This window comes from Rhincodon typus, chromosome 11, assembly GCF_021869965.1.
Source record: "Rhincodon typus isolate 14 chromosome 11, sRhiTyp1.1, whole genome shotgun sequence".
NCBI classification, from domain to species: Eukaryota; Metazoa; Chordata; class Chondrichthyes; order Orectolobiformes; family Rhincodontidae; genus Rhincodon; species Rhincodon typus.
In genome coordinates this window covers 67,955,835-67,971,167 of record NC_063342.1, presented here as the reverse complement: position 1 = coordinate 67,971,167, position 15,333 = coordinate 67,955,835, and the positions used below count along the sequence as shown (strand labels likewise).

At 38.1% G+C, this 15,333-nt stretch overlaps 1 protein-coding gene across 2 annotated transcripts in view; it reads left to right on the top strand.

Moving 5' to 3' along the window:
• The window catches only part of cab39l (calcium binding protein 39-like), a 94,033-nt gene extending 78,914 nt beyond the window's left edge, over positions 1 to 15,119 (top strand). For both annotated transcript variants that reach the window (XM_048602821.1, XM_048602819.1), the window contains exons 6-10: positions 1,942 to 2,110; positions 5,307 to 5,366; positions 5,477 to 5,542; positions 8,972 to 9,115; positions 13,986 to 15,119. In XM_048602821.1, the coding sequence (XP_048458778.1) occupies positions 1,942 to 2,110; positions 5,307 to 5,366; positions 5,477 to 5,542; positions 8,972 to 9,115; positions 13,986 to 14,174 (628 nt within the window). In that variant the 3' untranslated portion in view covers positions 14,175 to 15,119. The remainder of the gene's footprint in view (positions 1 to 1,941; positions 2,111 to 5,306; positions 5,367 to 5,476; positions 5,543 to 8,971; positions 9,116 to 13,985) is intronic.
• The last annotated feature ends 214 nt before the right edge of the window (positions 15,120 to 15,333 follow it).

Below are 15,333 nucleotides of genomic sequence, written 5' to 3'. Positions count from 1 at the left end.
CTTCAGAAAATGTTTTCTGAAGAAGGGTCTAGGCCCGAAACGTCAGCCTTCCTGCTCCTCTGATGCTGCTTGGCCTGCTGTGTTCATCCAGCTCTACACCTTGTTATCTCAGATTCTCCAGCATCTGCAGTTCCTACTATCTCTGAAACAGATTTAAATTCAGTTGGCTTTCAATCGCTAAGTGTTTGGTTTAAATTAATTGGCTAATTCCAGCTAATTGCCAAAACATCAAAACAAGCCTAAGGTTTCCAATCACACAGCCAGTTAATACATGTTTCAATCTCAGAATTGGCTGTACATCTTCAGCTACATACAGACATTATTTTTCTGTATAAACCACGCACTCTTCTCCCTTAGAATTTGTTTGAAAAAAATTGATACCTTCCTGCCTTCCAATTCACGATTACTGTACACAACTCCGTAACACAGATTTTGGAACAGAGCCACTGACTGCATGATGGGCCAGAGGTATAAGCAGCAGGAATTTCTACATGTTGGGGAGGAGCAAGGCAATCAAGGAATTTATTCAATGGAGACATGGTCGGATGTAAGAGAGCCTGAGTAGGTCCCAAAAACATGGATTGTACCCCGATGCTTTCGACAATAATGTGATCTAAACGCTATTTGTCTAGCCAACGGAGCTCTGTACCAACATTAGTATTGCAGATATTTTGAGGTCTTTTATTACATTTTGAGAGTATTTTGAATATTCTAAAATCTGTGCCTGTCATCTTGCCATTGCACATGTGCATCTTTGACCTCTTCGAGTAAATGCTGCATTTTAATTTTTTCTCCTTTTAATCTTCTGAACCATACTGTGCAGTGCATAAATGTTTCATGGTTCTTCATGCTATTAATGCAGACTATGCAAAAGCTTGGCTGTAAAGAAGCAATGATATAGTAGTAATGTTGCTGGACTGTAATCTGTGGGGCTTGGGCAAATGATCTAGTGATATGGATTCAAATCCCACAGCAGCATCTGGTAAAATTCAAGTTCCATTACTAAATCTGGAACTTAAAGCTAGGGTATAATAGTGATCATGATAGCTATCCTTTGGTGGTTGTAAAAGAAAAACATTTGATTCACTAATGTCTTTTACGGAAGGAAATCTGCCATCCTTGCCGAGCCTTGATGTAACGACAGATCCACTGCAATTACTAAACTGGCCTCAGAAATGGCCTAGCAAGCCACTCAGTTCAAGGGCAATTAGGGATGGCCAACAAATGCTAGCCTTCCTTGTGACACCCAAATTTCATGTAAGTATAAGGAAATGCAAGATACTGACCTACAGTTCTTGTGCTATACCTTCCACCTAAAAATAAAAACAATATTGAGGAGGGACACAACAAGTTCTCAGAATCTGGAAGAAAAATCTTGACGAATGTTTTGGGTTTTTGAAAACAAAGCAGACTTTGAGGCTTGGCTAAAGTGAGGATCAAAAATGGAAGATGGAAAGTGACTTGAACTGAAATGAAGATTGATTTATTATATTCAAGATAGCTGTTAAGCCCTGTTGTGCTCGTGGAGATGATTTGTAGCTTATTGGGAAAAACTTTGGATGGCTAGATTTGGAGTAAGGATTGTTGTTCTGTGCTTTTTGATTAATCCATTTTATTCCATGAAGGTTTTATTCCATAAAGCCAAAAAAATCAGTCGTTGTCTTGTTTCTTTCCCATGTCCTAATAAGTGCTGCGAGTATGATCGATGTCTTTGCTGTTTTTCTTTCTTACATTTAAGAAAAATATTAGAAATGTTTTCTGAGGGTAAATTGACAAGGAGATAATACAGAGCAGTGCATATCACTGCAACTTTAATGCACTTCCAAGCCTGGTGTTTTTAAATATTTAAAGTTTGTGCTTTAATCAGTAATGCTGATGATGGTAGACTTTGATGCTTGCCCTTTGAGTGTCTTCAAAAATATTTACTTTACTCTTGTTCAGGTATGAAATGCCAGAGATTGCCTTGAAATGTGGAATCATGCTGAGAGAATGCATCAGACATGAACCGCTTGCCAAAATAATCCTTTATTCAGAGCATTTTAGAGATTTCTTCAAGTATGTGGAAATGTCAACATTTGACATTGCCTCAGATGCCTTTGCTACATTTAAGGTAAATTATTTCACTGAACAGTTTCATTAACTTTATTTTAATTTTTAGTTTAAGTGTATATTCTTTACTAGTGCTGTTGCATCGCAGATGTTTTACATACAAACTTGTTTGCTCCTGCTTGCATGGGATTAATTTTGTTGTTATCATTTGCAACACTTCTAGAGTGGGCACAGCTATTTGAATTTGTACATCTCTAAAATATTAATTTACTGAGTTGGAATTTTAAAACATGTATTTCAGGCCTTTGTTTTTATAAGACTATCACCTGAACACACAATTTAGGTGCACAAGTAGGCAATTCAGCCCTTCAGTCCTGCTCTGACATTTGTTAAGATCATGCCTGAAGCCCTTGTGGCCTCAACTCCATATTCCCACTTTCTAGCTGATAGCCTTTGACTCCCTTGTTGGTCAAGAATTTACTTTGCTCTGCTTTAAAAATATTCATAGAATCTTCCTACACTATTCTTTGAGGAATGGAATTCTGAAGACTCTTGACTTGAGAGTCTATGAACCAGGATAGCCTGGTCCCTCTGTACCTCTTCAGAATTCACATGACACCAGGTTATTTGATATCATAAGCTTTTGAAGCGCTGCCCCTTCATCAGGTGAAGTGGGTGTATTCTCAACATTCAGGAAGCTTGATGCAATCCAAGATAAACTAGTAACCACTTGATTGGCACCACGTCCTCAAGCATCTACTCCCTCCACCTCTGATACTGAGTAGCAACAGTTTGCACTATCTACAAGATGCACCATGGAAATTTACTAAAGCTCCTTAGACAGTACCAAATGACAACTACCGTTCAGAAGAATGAGAGCAACAGGTACATGGGAGCACTGCCACCTGCGTGTGCCCGCCCACTACCCCCCCCCCCCCCAAAGCCACTCACCAAAATGACTTGAAAGTGTATTGTCATTTGTCCAATGTCACTGGGTCAGAATCATCAAACTCACTCCCGAACAACATTGAGTGTCTAGCCTGCACCATCGGACTGCAAGTGTTCGTGAAGGCAGCTCACTGCAGCTTCTTGATGACGAATGATGTGCAATAAATATTGATTTGACCAGCAAAGCCCATGTCCCATAAATGAATTTATTAAAAAAAGAATGAGTTCCTCATCCCTGGAAGCAATCTTCTAAAACGTTTCAGTACCTCCTCTTGTGCCTCCACATCCTTCCTGAAGGGTTATGCAAAACTGGATAGAAAAATCCAGTTGTGGCTGAATCAGTGTTTTTGTCTAGGTTTATCATAACTTTCTTGCCTGGGTACTTTATATTGTGATTTACAGCAGTGAATCCTGTCTGATTTATTCACTGCTTTTTCAACCTGTTCTGCCACATGATTGATTTGTTTACATTTACCCTCAATTTCCTCCGCCCCTGTAACCCCACTAGAATTGTACCATTGATTTATTGGCCCTCCTCAGTCTTACTACCAATTTGCACTTTTCTGCACTAAATTACATTTGTTACTTGTCCATCCATTTTACTAGCCCATGTTCGTTTAAAAGTCTACATATTTTATGGCAAAGCCCATTATGTGACTCTTTGTCAAATGCCCTTTGGCAGTCCATGTATACCACTTCAACACTGACTGACTTGCTTCAGATTTTGGTAACCAGGTAACGAACATAATTTTCATGTGAAAGTTAATGCTGTGCGTTCAGATGATGTCATTGAGTGTGCAGCCTGTAGAAAAGCAATAGGAGAGGCCCTAAAGATGGATCTTTGAGGTATGCTAGGGGTAATTATTGTCAGAACAGGAAGTCCAGCCATTACCTGCGATTCTCCGGCTACCATTTGCTGGCTGAGGGATTGAACTAGACGAGAGCAGTCCCACCAGCTGGATGACACCGAGATGTTGGGGGAGAAGGACGTGGTTCACCATGTCACATGCTGTGGACAAGTCAAATAGGATGAGAAAGGAAAGTTGACCTTTGTTGCAGTTTCACAGGATGTCATTTGTGCACGCAGAACAAAGCAGCATGGCAGAGGCGCTTGATCAGATAGTCTCACTCTTTGAGGCAAGGACGTCCCTATTTCCTTAGCCATCAATGCGCATTCCTCTCCTGGGTAACTGTCTGAAGCCAAGCTGAACCTTGGTGCTTTAATCGACTTCGAAGTGTCCTTCCAACAATATGTACACCATTACTAAGTCTACCTGTTACCATTTCTTTGATGCTTCTGCCTCAGCTCATCTGCAGAAATCCTCATTTATGTCCTTGTTGCCTGTAGAATTGACTACTCCACCACACTCTCAGCTAGCTTCCCATATTTTATCTGTTTAAGCATAATGTTGCTTAAACTCTGTAGGTAGCTTAATTCAAATCATTCCATGTTCACCTGTCACCCTGGTGCCCACTGAGTCAAACTGGCTTCCAGTTCCTAAATATCTGTATTCAACTAATCCTCATCTCAGGGCACGGTGGCTCAGCTGTTAGCACTGCTGCCTCACCCCTCCACAGACCTGGGTTCAATTCCAGCCTCAGGCGACTGTCTGTATGGAGTTTGCACATTCTCCCTGTGTCTGCGTAGGTTTCCTCCAGGTGCTCCAGTTTTTTCCCCACAGTCCAAAGATGTGCAGGTTAGGTGGATTGGCCGTGCTAAATTGCCCGTAGTGTCCAGGGATGTGTAGCTTAAGTGGATTAATCATGGGAAATACTGGGTCATGGGGATAGGTTAGGGGAGTGAGTCTGGATGGAATGCTCTTCGGAGAGTCGGTGTGGAATTGTTGGGCCGAATGGCCTGTTTTCACACTGTAGGGATTCTGTTGTTCTTAACAATCTCCAATTAATCATTCCATCAATGGTAACCATGCTTTCTGCTGCAAAGACTCTAAATTCTGCAATTCCCTTAAAAATTCTCAGTTTCTCTTCCCTCCTCTTCCTTTAACACATGATGCCCATGTTTCACAAGAGAATTTAAAAAAAAAACACTCTTAAAGCTTTGATCTTTGAATCGCCACTCTACTATCTTGGATGATTTCCTTTTTAACTTTTTTTATAGGGCTCCTGTGAAATAGCTTTGTCTATGTGTAACTACCTTGATTTGCTGATATAAATGCAAGTTATTTTTTGTAAATGTATTCAATACTAATTGGATTAAAGAGCATTAACACACCAGCTTAATAGACTTTGAGTTGTGAAATACATTTATTCCTGAATTTAAAGTTCAATGTCTACAATTTTTATCACAGGATTTACTCACTAGACATAAAGTCATGTGTGGACAGTTCTTAGAACAGAACTATGAACTTGTAAGTAAGCAAAAATCATTTTGGTATTGGTTTTAAAATTCCTGTGCATTTTAACATTTACTTTGTGTTTAGTGAACTTTTAAAATGGAATTTGGAACTTTTCTTTCAAGGTATTTAATGACTATGAGAAGTTGTTGCATTCAGAAAATTACGTGACAAAAAGGCAGTCTTTAAAGGTAACACACAATTAAATCAAATTTATTTTTTATTTTAATACTTACAAGTATTTGTCCACATTTGTCAAGTTACATAATTTACACTTCCTTCTGTTTAAAGGGACTCCAAATTTTAGGGTGTTTTACATTGGTAGTAGACTGTTAAGATGACTTTGTATTTGAACATACAGCTGGACTGCTGATTTGCAATGCAGACTGACATGCAAACAACGTTAAGTTTAATTCTCGTACAGGTTGAGGTTATCGTAAAGATGGTATCTTCTCAACCTTGCAGCTGCAGTTGTAGGTGAGATCAGTGAAGATCTATAGCCAAAGATGATCTTTGGCTTAAAAACAAAGAGGGGCCAGTAGAGGTTGCTAAAGCAGCAATGGGGCCTTGTGTGGGATAGGGTGCAATGACTGAGAGGCGCTGCGAAGCAGCATGATGGCTCAGTGGTTAGCACTGCTGCCTCACAGTGCCAGGGACCTGGGTTAATTCCAGCCTTGGGCGACTGTCTGTTTGGAGTTTGCACATTCTCCGTGTCTGTGTGGGTTTCCTCTGGGTGCCCCGGTTTCCTCCCACAGCCCAAAGTTGTGCAGAATAGGTGGATTGGCCATGCTAAATTGCCCAAAGTGTCCAGGGTAGGAGGCGGGCCTGAGTTGGATGCTCTTCAGAGGGTCGGTATGGGCTGAATGGCCTGCTTGCACACTGTATGACTGGATGGAGACATGTCCTTCAAAGTCACTCACGGTAGGAGTGTCAATAAGTATGGTCATGGTGTATTACTGTTCTTTAACTTCTCACTGACATTCAATTTAAGTTCATTTTGATTAAATTGAGATTTATATAGGGCTGTTTATGTTCTATATTTTATATTGTGACTGGATCATTCTAGTCTTTGAATAATACTTGCATGGTATTGCATATTGGAAGTTAATATCCTGTGTCATTTCCAGAGAAGAGTCTAAAGAAACTGAATTAAAAACAAGCTGCTGGAGAAACTGATGGCATCTGTGGAGTGACAGAGTTAACATTTCAAATGTTCTTTGGCACTGAAGAGGGCTGGAGAAGCAATGGGTTTTACGTTGTGGAAAGGGTGATGGAGGGAGCAAGTGGAACAGATCGTAAAGGTGTACCAGAGCAAAAGGCAGAGGGAGTAAAATGCGGTGAAGGTGGGGTAAGGTGTTAGTAGCAAAAATGGATCAGTTGTACTGAGAGCAAACACCAGCAAACAGACATGGGTGGATGGGAGGAATCAAAATGGATGAGAAACTGAAATTATTTTCCTTACATTAGAGAATAAATGGTTTAAAGGAAATCTGATTTGAAATTTTCAAAATCGTAGAAGGTTCTGTTAAAGTAAATGAGTAGAAACTGTTTCCAGCAGTAGACAAGTCAGATATTACTGCAGTAAATCATAAGCAAAAGCATCAGAGGTGATAGGAGACAGTAAAGAAAACTCATGCAGAGAGTTGAAATGATCTATCTCTGAGGATGGTGGAAGCAAATTCAGTGATGACTTTCAAAAGAGAATTTAATGATGACTTGTAAAGGAGAAAAGAATCAGAGTTACAGGGAAATACAGGCGAACTGGACTAATTGAACGGCTTTCAAAGAATTGGCACAGCAAGCAAAATTGCCTCTTTCACTGCCATACCATTCCATAATTTATTCCTATGAAGCAGGGTTGGAGACCATGATATAATTACATCAGGGCATGCTGTAGTATCAATTTTATGTCCACGTTTAGAATGGAATCCTCCTGTCTGTCTGTCTGCCTGCATCCCCAGTAGGGATGGTGTAATTGTAGAATGACAAGTTGAGAGTTTTTACTGAAATAAGAATTTATGTGGATGATTTTAATCAAATGATAGATGCTTCTTCAGGCAATGAAATGTAATAACAGCCAATATTTTAGTGAATGTGTGATGACCTTCTGCACAACTATTGTGTGTCAAAACATTGTTGGTGTTTTGGTTATTAAATACCCTACATTCCTAGAAATTGGAGTTTAGACTAGAGAGGATCTTTTCTTGGATGAATGCCTTTGCAGAAGAACTGTATAAATATTTCTATATTCTCCCCTTAAGACTGTAATAGTTGAGACTAAAGCAGAGTGGAAGAAAAGTCTATTAGAGAAAATAACTTGGGATTTCTTCTTGGAGAAGTCTGAAACTTTCTAAGAATTAATTATCTGCAAGCATACTACTTAGACCTGTTCATTTCATGTTGTGATTTTCTTCTATCTTCGTTACTCTGAATAAATTTAAAATCCAAACCTTTTGAATTTTGTCCATTTACTTTCCATACACTTACTCTATTGAGACCAGCTCTGTCAAAGTCAGCTTATCATCAATATCTGCTGTATCTATGACTTTAATATATTATCATTCCTTGGCTTCTCGAAGATATTTCATTAAAGCTTCTCTTGCCATCCACCAAACTCCTCTCTTTCGCTGTCCCATTCCTATCTGTCCAGATTACAAGCAATGTCCTTTCCTTCCACTTCTACAAGCTCACTTTCTTTTTCTCATTTAAATATTGTTCTTTGTGAACATTATGTATCAACATGGGTCAGTTTCCATTTGTACATTAACAGTCATTTCTGTCTTCACAGCACCATCTAACAAAATTCTTCCTGTCTGAGGCAGTTAGGAAGCTACAGGGACCCATGATGCAATCAATTAATCAAATCCATTTTTTAAACCATTCGCAATCCATTATCCTGTCATCTCCCCACAACCGTAGAATTGGAGTATCCTGTAAAACACGTGATTCAAAAATCAGTCTTGCAGAGTTTAAGCTTCAAAAGTCTTGCGTGCCTAGAAAGTGCACATTGTTCTCTTAAGATCTGTAATGACCACTGTTCAAACTGTTTCTACGGTTACAGTATTCCGCTTGATTCTCGCCCTTTATGTAAGGAAGTTAATTATATCTGAGATTTATATTTGCCTTTTATCAGTTTTCTATGAATTTGGCCTACAGTTTCTCTTAGTATTTTCTCTTATAATTCTGACATCCAGTTTATAAGTTTCCTTGAGAAGTTTAACCATATCTTAAAATCTGTGTAAGCCACATCCCAGGTACTTCTTCTTTATTCTTTTCTCAAAACTCAGGTAACTAATCCCAGTCATCATCTTGGATACATTCCTTTGCACACCGTCCTCAACACCCAAACTATGAAACAGTGTCCAGAACTGTATACAGCTTTCAAGGACATTGACCAAAGTTTTGACAAAATTATTGCTTGCTGCAGCTCATCATTTTTTTGACTCCTAATATCACCATTTTATTTTTGGCCTGAGCTATTGATAAAAGCATTTTATGTTGCAAGTACGAAATGAGTAAGTTAAGCCTTGAATCTACAAATTTTTGAATTTGTTTTGAATGTGATGCTGTGTTGTGTACTGCCCTTTGACATTTGCTTTTTTTTTCTGTTGCTTGTCAAGCTTGTGGGAGAACTGCTTTTGGACAGGCACAACTTTACAATTATGACAAGGTATATCAGCAAACCTGAAAACCTCAAGCTCATGATGAACCTCCTAAGGGACCAAAGTAGGAATATTCAATTTGAGGCTTTTCATGTATTCAAGGTAAGTTGTTATGATTATTTATTTCCTTTCTTTTAAACGAAGGCTGATGCAGAATAAATGCAATTTAACCACCTGATAGACTTTTTTAAAAAAATCGGTAATTATTTGTTGTTTCAAAAATAATTTTTTTCTTGGATAAATACATCCCTTTTAGTCTAGGTTGAGTATAACTCAACTTGATGAAGGAGGTTGATGGTACTAATAAATAGCCTAATATTTCTTGTTTTAGATTCAATCAGTATGTTTAATTTTATCATTTGAATGCATTCTGTTGAGTTCCTGCAGGTGAGATTCACCCAGCATTAATATTAAGTATTAATAGACTTTAAGTTTGAATCATTATAAAGGTTATTAGTTATAGGACACTAAAGTTTTGCCAACAATAAATTTGTCATGATTCCAGCTATGAGTTGCTGATTAGTTATGTGGGTCTGAAGTTCTGAAATTGCTGTATCTAAACCTTTCTCCCATTTTCACCTCCTTTTCCTTCTTGAAGTGTAACTAAGTATATAGTCACATATCTCCTTTGACTTTGTCAGTTTTTGACTTGGAGTGTACTTCTGAAAAACCTTTAGATGCGTTACTGTATTAAAGACTAAGGTAGTTTTTGCATGGACTAGAAGTAGTCAATCACTGTGGCTTGTTGTTGAGTTAAAGAATAAAGTTATCTTCTAGTGTCAACTGAGCCAGAAAGCCAATGGTTTGATTCACAGTCCATGCTGAGTTACTTTAACCAGCAGTGGGCATCTGTAAGTCTCCGTGTGTCCTTGGACACAGGGATATCTGAGCTTGCACTCTATTTATAAAGCTGAAATTTAGATATAGGTCTTCTGAGGGAGATTGGACTTGAGTGTGAAGTATGTGAATCTTTTCTCTCTCCTCGTCAAGTAACTTCGAGATATCCACTGCCTTGGCCCACGTGGGTGAAATAGCAGAATCATGCCTCAGTAATTGTTAACATCTTAATTGTAACCTTAAAAAAAGTTCTTCTGTTCCATATATGAAGGGAATGCATGGGCTCTTGTGTTTCTTAGAAGTAGGTTTTAGTTTTCACACCTTATCAATTCTGCTGACTCATTATCTCATGTGGGTTAATGAGTTGAGCCATTTTTTTCCTGCCCTTTCAATTATGTTATTTAATCTATGATTATTTCTCTTCAAACTGACTTACATTTGTACTCTAATGTAAAAAGCACCTTAATGTTTCACTAATGTGCCCAGAAAAATGGATGGTAAACTAGAAGGAAGGAGAGCAGGTGAGACTTGAATCCTGGCCTTCTAGCCCAGAGGTGGTATGCTAACACTAACTAACAAAAGTCCCATTTACAGCTGTTCTACAATAAGTAAGATGCAGAACTGCTCCCCGTTAAAGGTTTCATAGGCATTTGTTGGGGTATTCTATTGGTTTTGGTTGAACAGCTCACTGATTGCAAACTCAAATCCCACCCTGGCAGGTTGTGAAATTGAAATGAATATATTTGGTAATTTGTTGATTTATAAACAGGAAAGAAAAATCAGTGCCCTATAAAGGAGGTCACTTGCCACCTCTTCTCTGTCTGGCCTGCACATGCCTTGTCTACAATATGCAACTAATTACTAATTCCCTTGAAGAAATTGCCAAAGATCCGAAAATCGGTCAGAATGGTATATGTTTAGCCTGAAGAGCATTGCCCACATCCTGAGAAGGTTTTTTGGCAGCTCCTTTTTTAAATACAAAAAAGTATCTATTGTTCATTCTGTTTTTTCTGTTTCATTTTAAATTTAAAAATAAAACTTTTGGATGAAGTTTTCAGTCAAGGCCATTTCTCTCTGCTTATGATGAACAACCTCCATGGCACAACTTGAGCAAAGAATACCCCCCACACCTGTCCCCAGCTAGTCCAGCACGCCCCCCCCCCGCCATAACACAGCATATGCATACATGCACCCACCCTCACCACCCTCAACTAATACCGCAAAAGGAGGCAATTAACAAAAAACTTTTCCAATTTGAATTGGACATTTGTCAAGTCCATCCCACTGTTCATGTTCCAAGTCCTTTCTCCAACCTAACCCTCCTTCCTCTAAGCTGATCAGAATCACCTTTTTGTTTCTTTCAATTTCACATCAGTCTAGTTTTTCTTAAAAACATCAATGCTATGTGTCTTGGATAAAAAATACAGTCCAGTAGTGGTCATGTTACAGGATTAGCAATCCAGAGACCCAAACTAATGATCCTAGCAACAGGAGTTCAAATTCACAGCAGATGGAGACATTAAATTTGCTTAATTATAGAATAAATAAATTATTCAATGTATCTGAAATTTTTAAAAAAGTCAGTAATGGTGATTATCATTAAGTAAAAGCATCTGTTTCACTAATTTCCAAATCTTCCATTCTTGCTTGATCTGTTCTACGTGACTCCAGACCCGTAGCAATGTGTTTGATTCTTAACTGCCCTCTGAAATGGCCTAGCAAACCACTTATTTGTGTCATAGCCTTCACCATGCTGACCATAATGGTCCAAGAAGACAGTTCACTAGCACCTTCTCTAGGATAGTTATGGATGGCAAGAAATGCTGCTGTTGCCAGTGATGCCCACTTCCTATGAATGATGTTTTAAAAAATAAATTATCCTACTTGTTAGGAAGTCGTACATTCTCAGCACACTCTGATTAAAGAAGTTCTTTTTTAATTGCTTAGTAATCATGTCTTTTTTTTTGGCTCGAAGCTTTACTTTCCACCAAGTGAAACACATTTCTTTAAAAATGAACCCTGTATTATACGTTGTATTTTTAACCTTATTGCTGGTCTGACATTTATTTTCAGTTTGTAGAGCTTTGTGTATAAATTGACTGCTGCATTAGCTGACACAGTTGCCAGCTATGTGCTTTTTGCATGGGTAGTCAGTATTACATACACTGCACTCTGAACATGAAAGGGCTATGCTATTAGCTGTGCTGTAAGTGGGTGGAAGGAGATAAAATTAAACAAGCTTGCTACATATCAGAGAAAATTGTGGGCATGTTGTGAGTTTGTTTAAATTGCCCCTCATGTCCATCTCTCCCTTTTTCTGGAGCCTCCTCAATACCACCTGCCCCTCAGAGATCCCTACACACTTCCAATGTGGCTGCTTGTGCATTCTTGATGATCACAGTCCCACTGTCGACAGCTGTGCTTTCAGCTGCCAAAGCCTGAAACTGTGGAGCTTTCTGTCTAAACTTCTCTTGCTCTCTACTTCTACAGCTCTCCTCCTTTTAGGTTGTTCATTTAAACCTACCTCTTTAAAATCAAGAACTGTGGGTGCTGGAAGTCTGAAACAAGACCAGTTCTGATGAAGGGTCATTGGACCGAAACGACTCTGCTTTCTGTCTACAGTTGCTGCCAGACTTGCTGAGTTTCTCCTGCAATTTCTGCTTTTGTCTTTGAATAAGTGTTTGGTCACCTGTTTCAACAGCACCTTGGTATGTTTTACTTACATTAAAAGATGCAACAGAAATCCAAGTTTCTGCATAACAGGGTTCCAAGTGGTAAGTTCAGTTTGTGAGAACAGAGTTTGAGGAGAACAACATAATATTGGCGCTCCTAAAGATGCATGCCCATGCTGTCATTAATAACTTTTCATAACCTTTTCTCTGGGTGAAAGGCAAGGTCATAGAAGATTATTCTGCCAAAGCATACCACAGCCCCCTTAACAGAAGTTAGAATTGTGTTCTGTTGACGTGGGCAGTCTATATTTTTGCTTCTGCCAGCAGTGCAGCAAAACAATAAAGCACACTACTGAGTTCCCAGCAGGAACCGAGAAAGTAGCCTGGCTAGGAACTCTGGTCATTCTCTCTGCTAAACTAATTTAGTGTATACTTTAATACACATTTATATAATAGCACAATTGTTCTAGGCAAGCTTTTGGATCAAAAAATTACAACTGAGGGATAATATACTATGTGAAAATTGAATGTATACTTCAGAGGATAGTATTTATCTCTGAAAATATTTAAAGGTAAAATAAGTCCACATTTAGCAGAACTGTACCATTCAAGTCTGTGCCCTTAGTACTCCTGATAAAATTTTAATGCCAGGCTGTTTGTTTATTCATTTATGTAGAAATAATTCTTCCAGCTGTAATACCCAATATTGATTAAAAATTGCTAACAGTTTCTTTTTCACTTCTGTTATAAGGATGTTGCCTTTTTCATTTAGCCTGTAGAAAGACATTTTACAATAAATCTCTAGCTTTTTACTTTTACTGGCTGTGAAACACTTTAGGATGTCCTGAAGCTATGAAATGGTGCTACAGAAATGCAAATTCTTTAAGGAGAAAAATTTATAGAAATCCCAATCCTACAGTCATTCACTATTGACTTTCTACCAAGTTAGTTGTCTATCAGGCATTTACTACATATTGTCTGTGAATTTGACACTTTTCCCTCTGCTTGAAACTGTTACCTTTATATTCCAATAATAGTTTGAATTGTGTTATTAGTATCCTTGCAAGGCCCTCCAACAGTTCAATGAGATAATTACTTATAAATACATCATTTTACTGAGCACTTCACACTACCCCTCTTCCTCACACCCACTGCTTCCCAGGTTTTGTCACTCGTTGCCACAGTTTGATAATTGGTTTGATGACTGTGCATGGGGACATGCTGTGTCTTGTGCAGCATTCTCTGAGGCATCTATAAGAGCTACACTCCTTTAAAGAGATGTGAAATATTAATTTAAAAATTTAGAATTAAGTTAGCAAGGCAGGGTGACGTCAAGAGCATGGCTTGATACCACAATAGGAGAGCTTATTGACAACATAACATTTGGACATCGTGGAATTAACTGCATTTGCCTAATTTGTATGGTTAACTTGTACATTTATCTCTCTCTTTGCACTTTCTAGGTTTTTGTGGCAAATCCCAATAAAACACAACCTATTCTGGACATCCTGTTGAAAAACCAGACCAAACTCATAGAATTCCTCAGTCAGTTTCAAGTAGACAGAACAGATGATGACCAGTTTAATGATGAAAAATCCTACCTGATCAAACAAATCAGGGATTTGAAAAGACCAGCACCTCAACAGTCGTAACACATTTGGTTAGAAGCAGCATCGATGGATGGAGCTTAAACTATTTACCGCACCTGTGTACAATTTGATTACATTTCTTTATAGGGAAGGGATTGTGTAGTAACAGTAACTCACTTCTAATATTTATATGATAAAACTAATTTTATTCATGCATATGTCTTTGAGTGCCTGTATATTAGTTTGTTTTTCCTCCTACACCTATGGCTGTTTGAGTGTTTAGGAGTTTACATACTTGTATGGTAGCAGTGATTCTTTGCCCTGCTTGTTTTAACCTTTTAAGTGACAGTGCCTGGGGTTTTTTAGCGAGCGTTTGATCAGTTGGCAATGGCCTTCATGGCTTTGATCTTGTTTGCTACTGTATTACTATGTAAATTAGTTTTTTTATTTTGAGTACGTTTATCACTATGGATAAGGGAAAGTCTGCAGTGCTGTCTGTTCACAAAGGTAAATGCACAGAGCTTGCTACATTTTAAATGATTCTGACTAGCTTTAAGAATGGGCTTCCTAAATCTCATTGACCTGATCCTGTTGAGAGTTCCCACCCTGCATTAGATTAGAGATCTAAGGTATGTAAGCTTGCTTAATGTCAAGAGCAGACACCCTAAGTCTATCCATGTAAACCTACTCATTTATATTGGTACACAATTTTGATAGTGAACAGGTCAGCATAAAGTGGATAAAGAATGATTGGCGAGTTTTTATGTAGAAATATCCCATCATTTTTTATTTGCTTGGAAGGGGTCAAGCTGTAATTTAATTTTGTGGTTGCACATATTGTTTTTTTTTCCAAAATGTGTAATTGTACATATGTGGTTGCATTCAATAAATACTTGTTACACTGTATGGCTGCTCTGATTGCTCTGATGGTCAGCTCTTCACAATCACAAAAACTGCCTAATTTGAGTACTTTTTAAATAAAAGATATTAAACTTGTGAAAAGCTTAATTAGTTTTTTTTTGTTTTAAATGATTTATGCTTTGTTTGCCAAAATTATTTCACTTGGGTTCACTTTTAAAGGTGGAACGTGAATTCTGTATTATTTTGAGGGGTTATTAACTCATTAAATTGCTAATGATGGTTTTATCACATTTCAAATCGGATGTTTTGGTGAAATTCCTTTTATATTTCCATTACAAGGTTGTGAAACATTGTTTCTTCA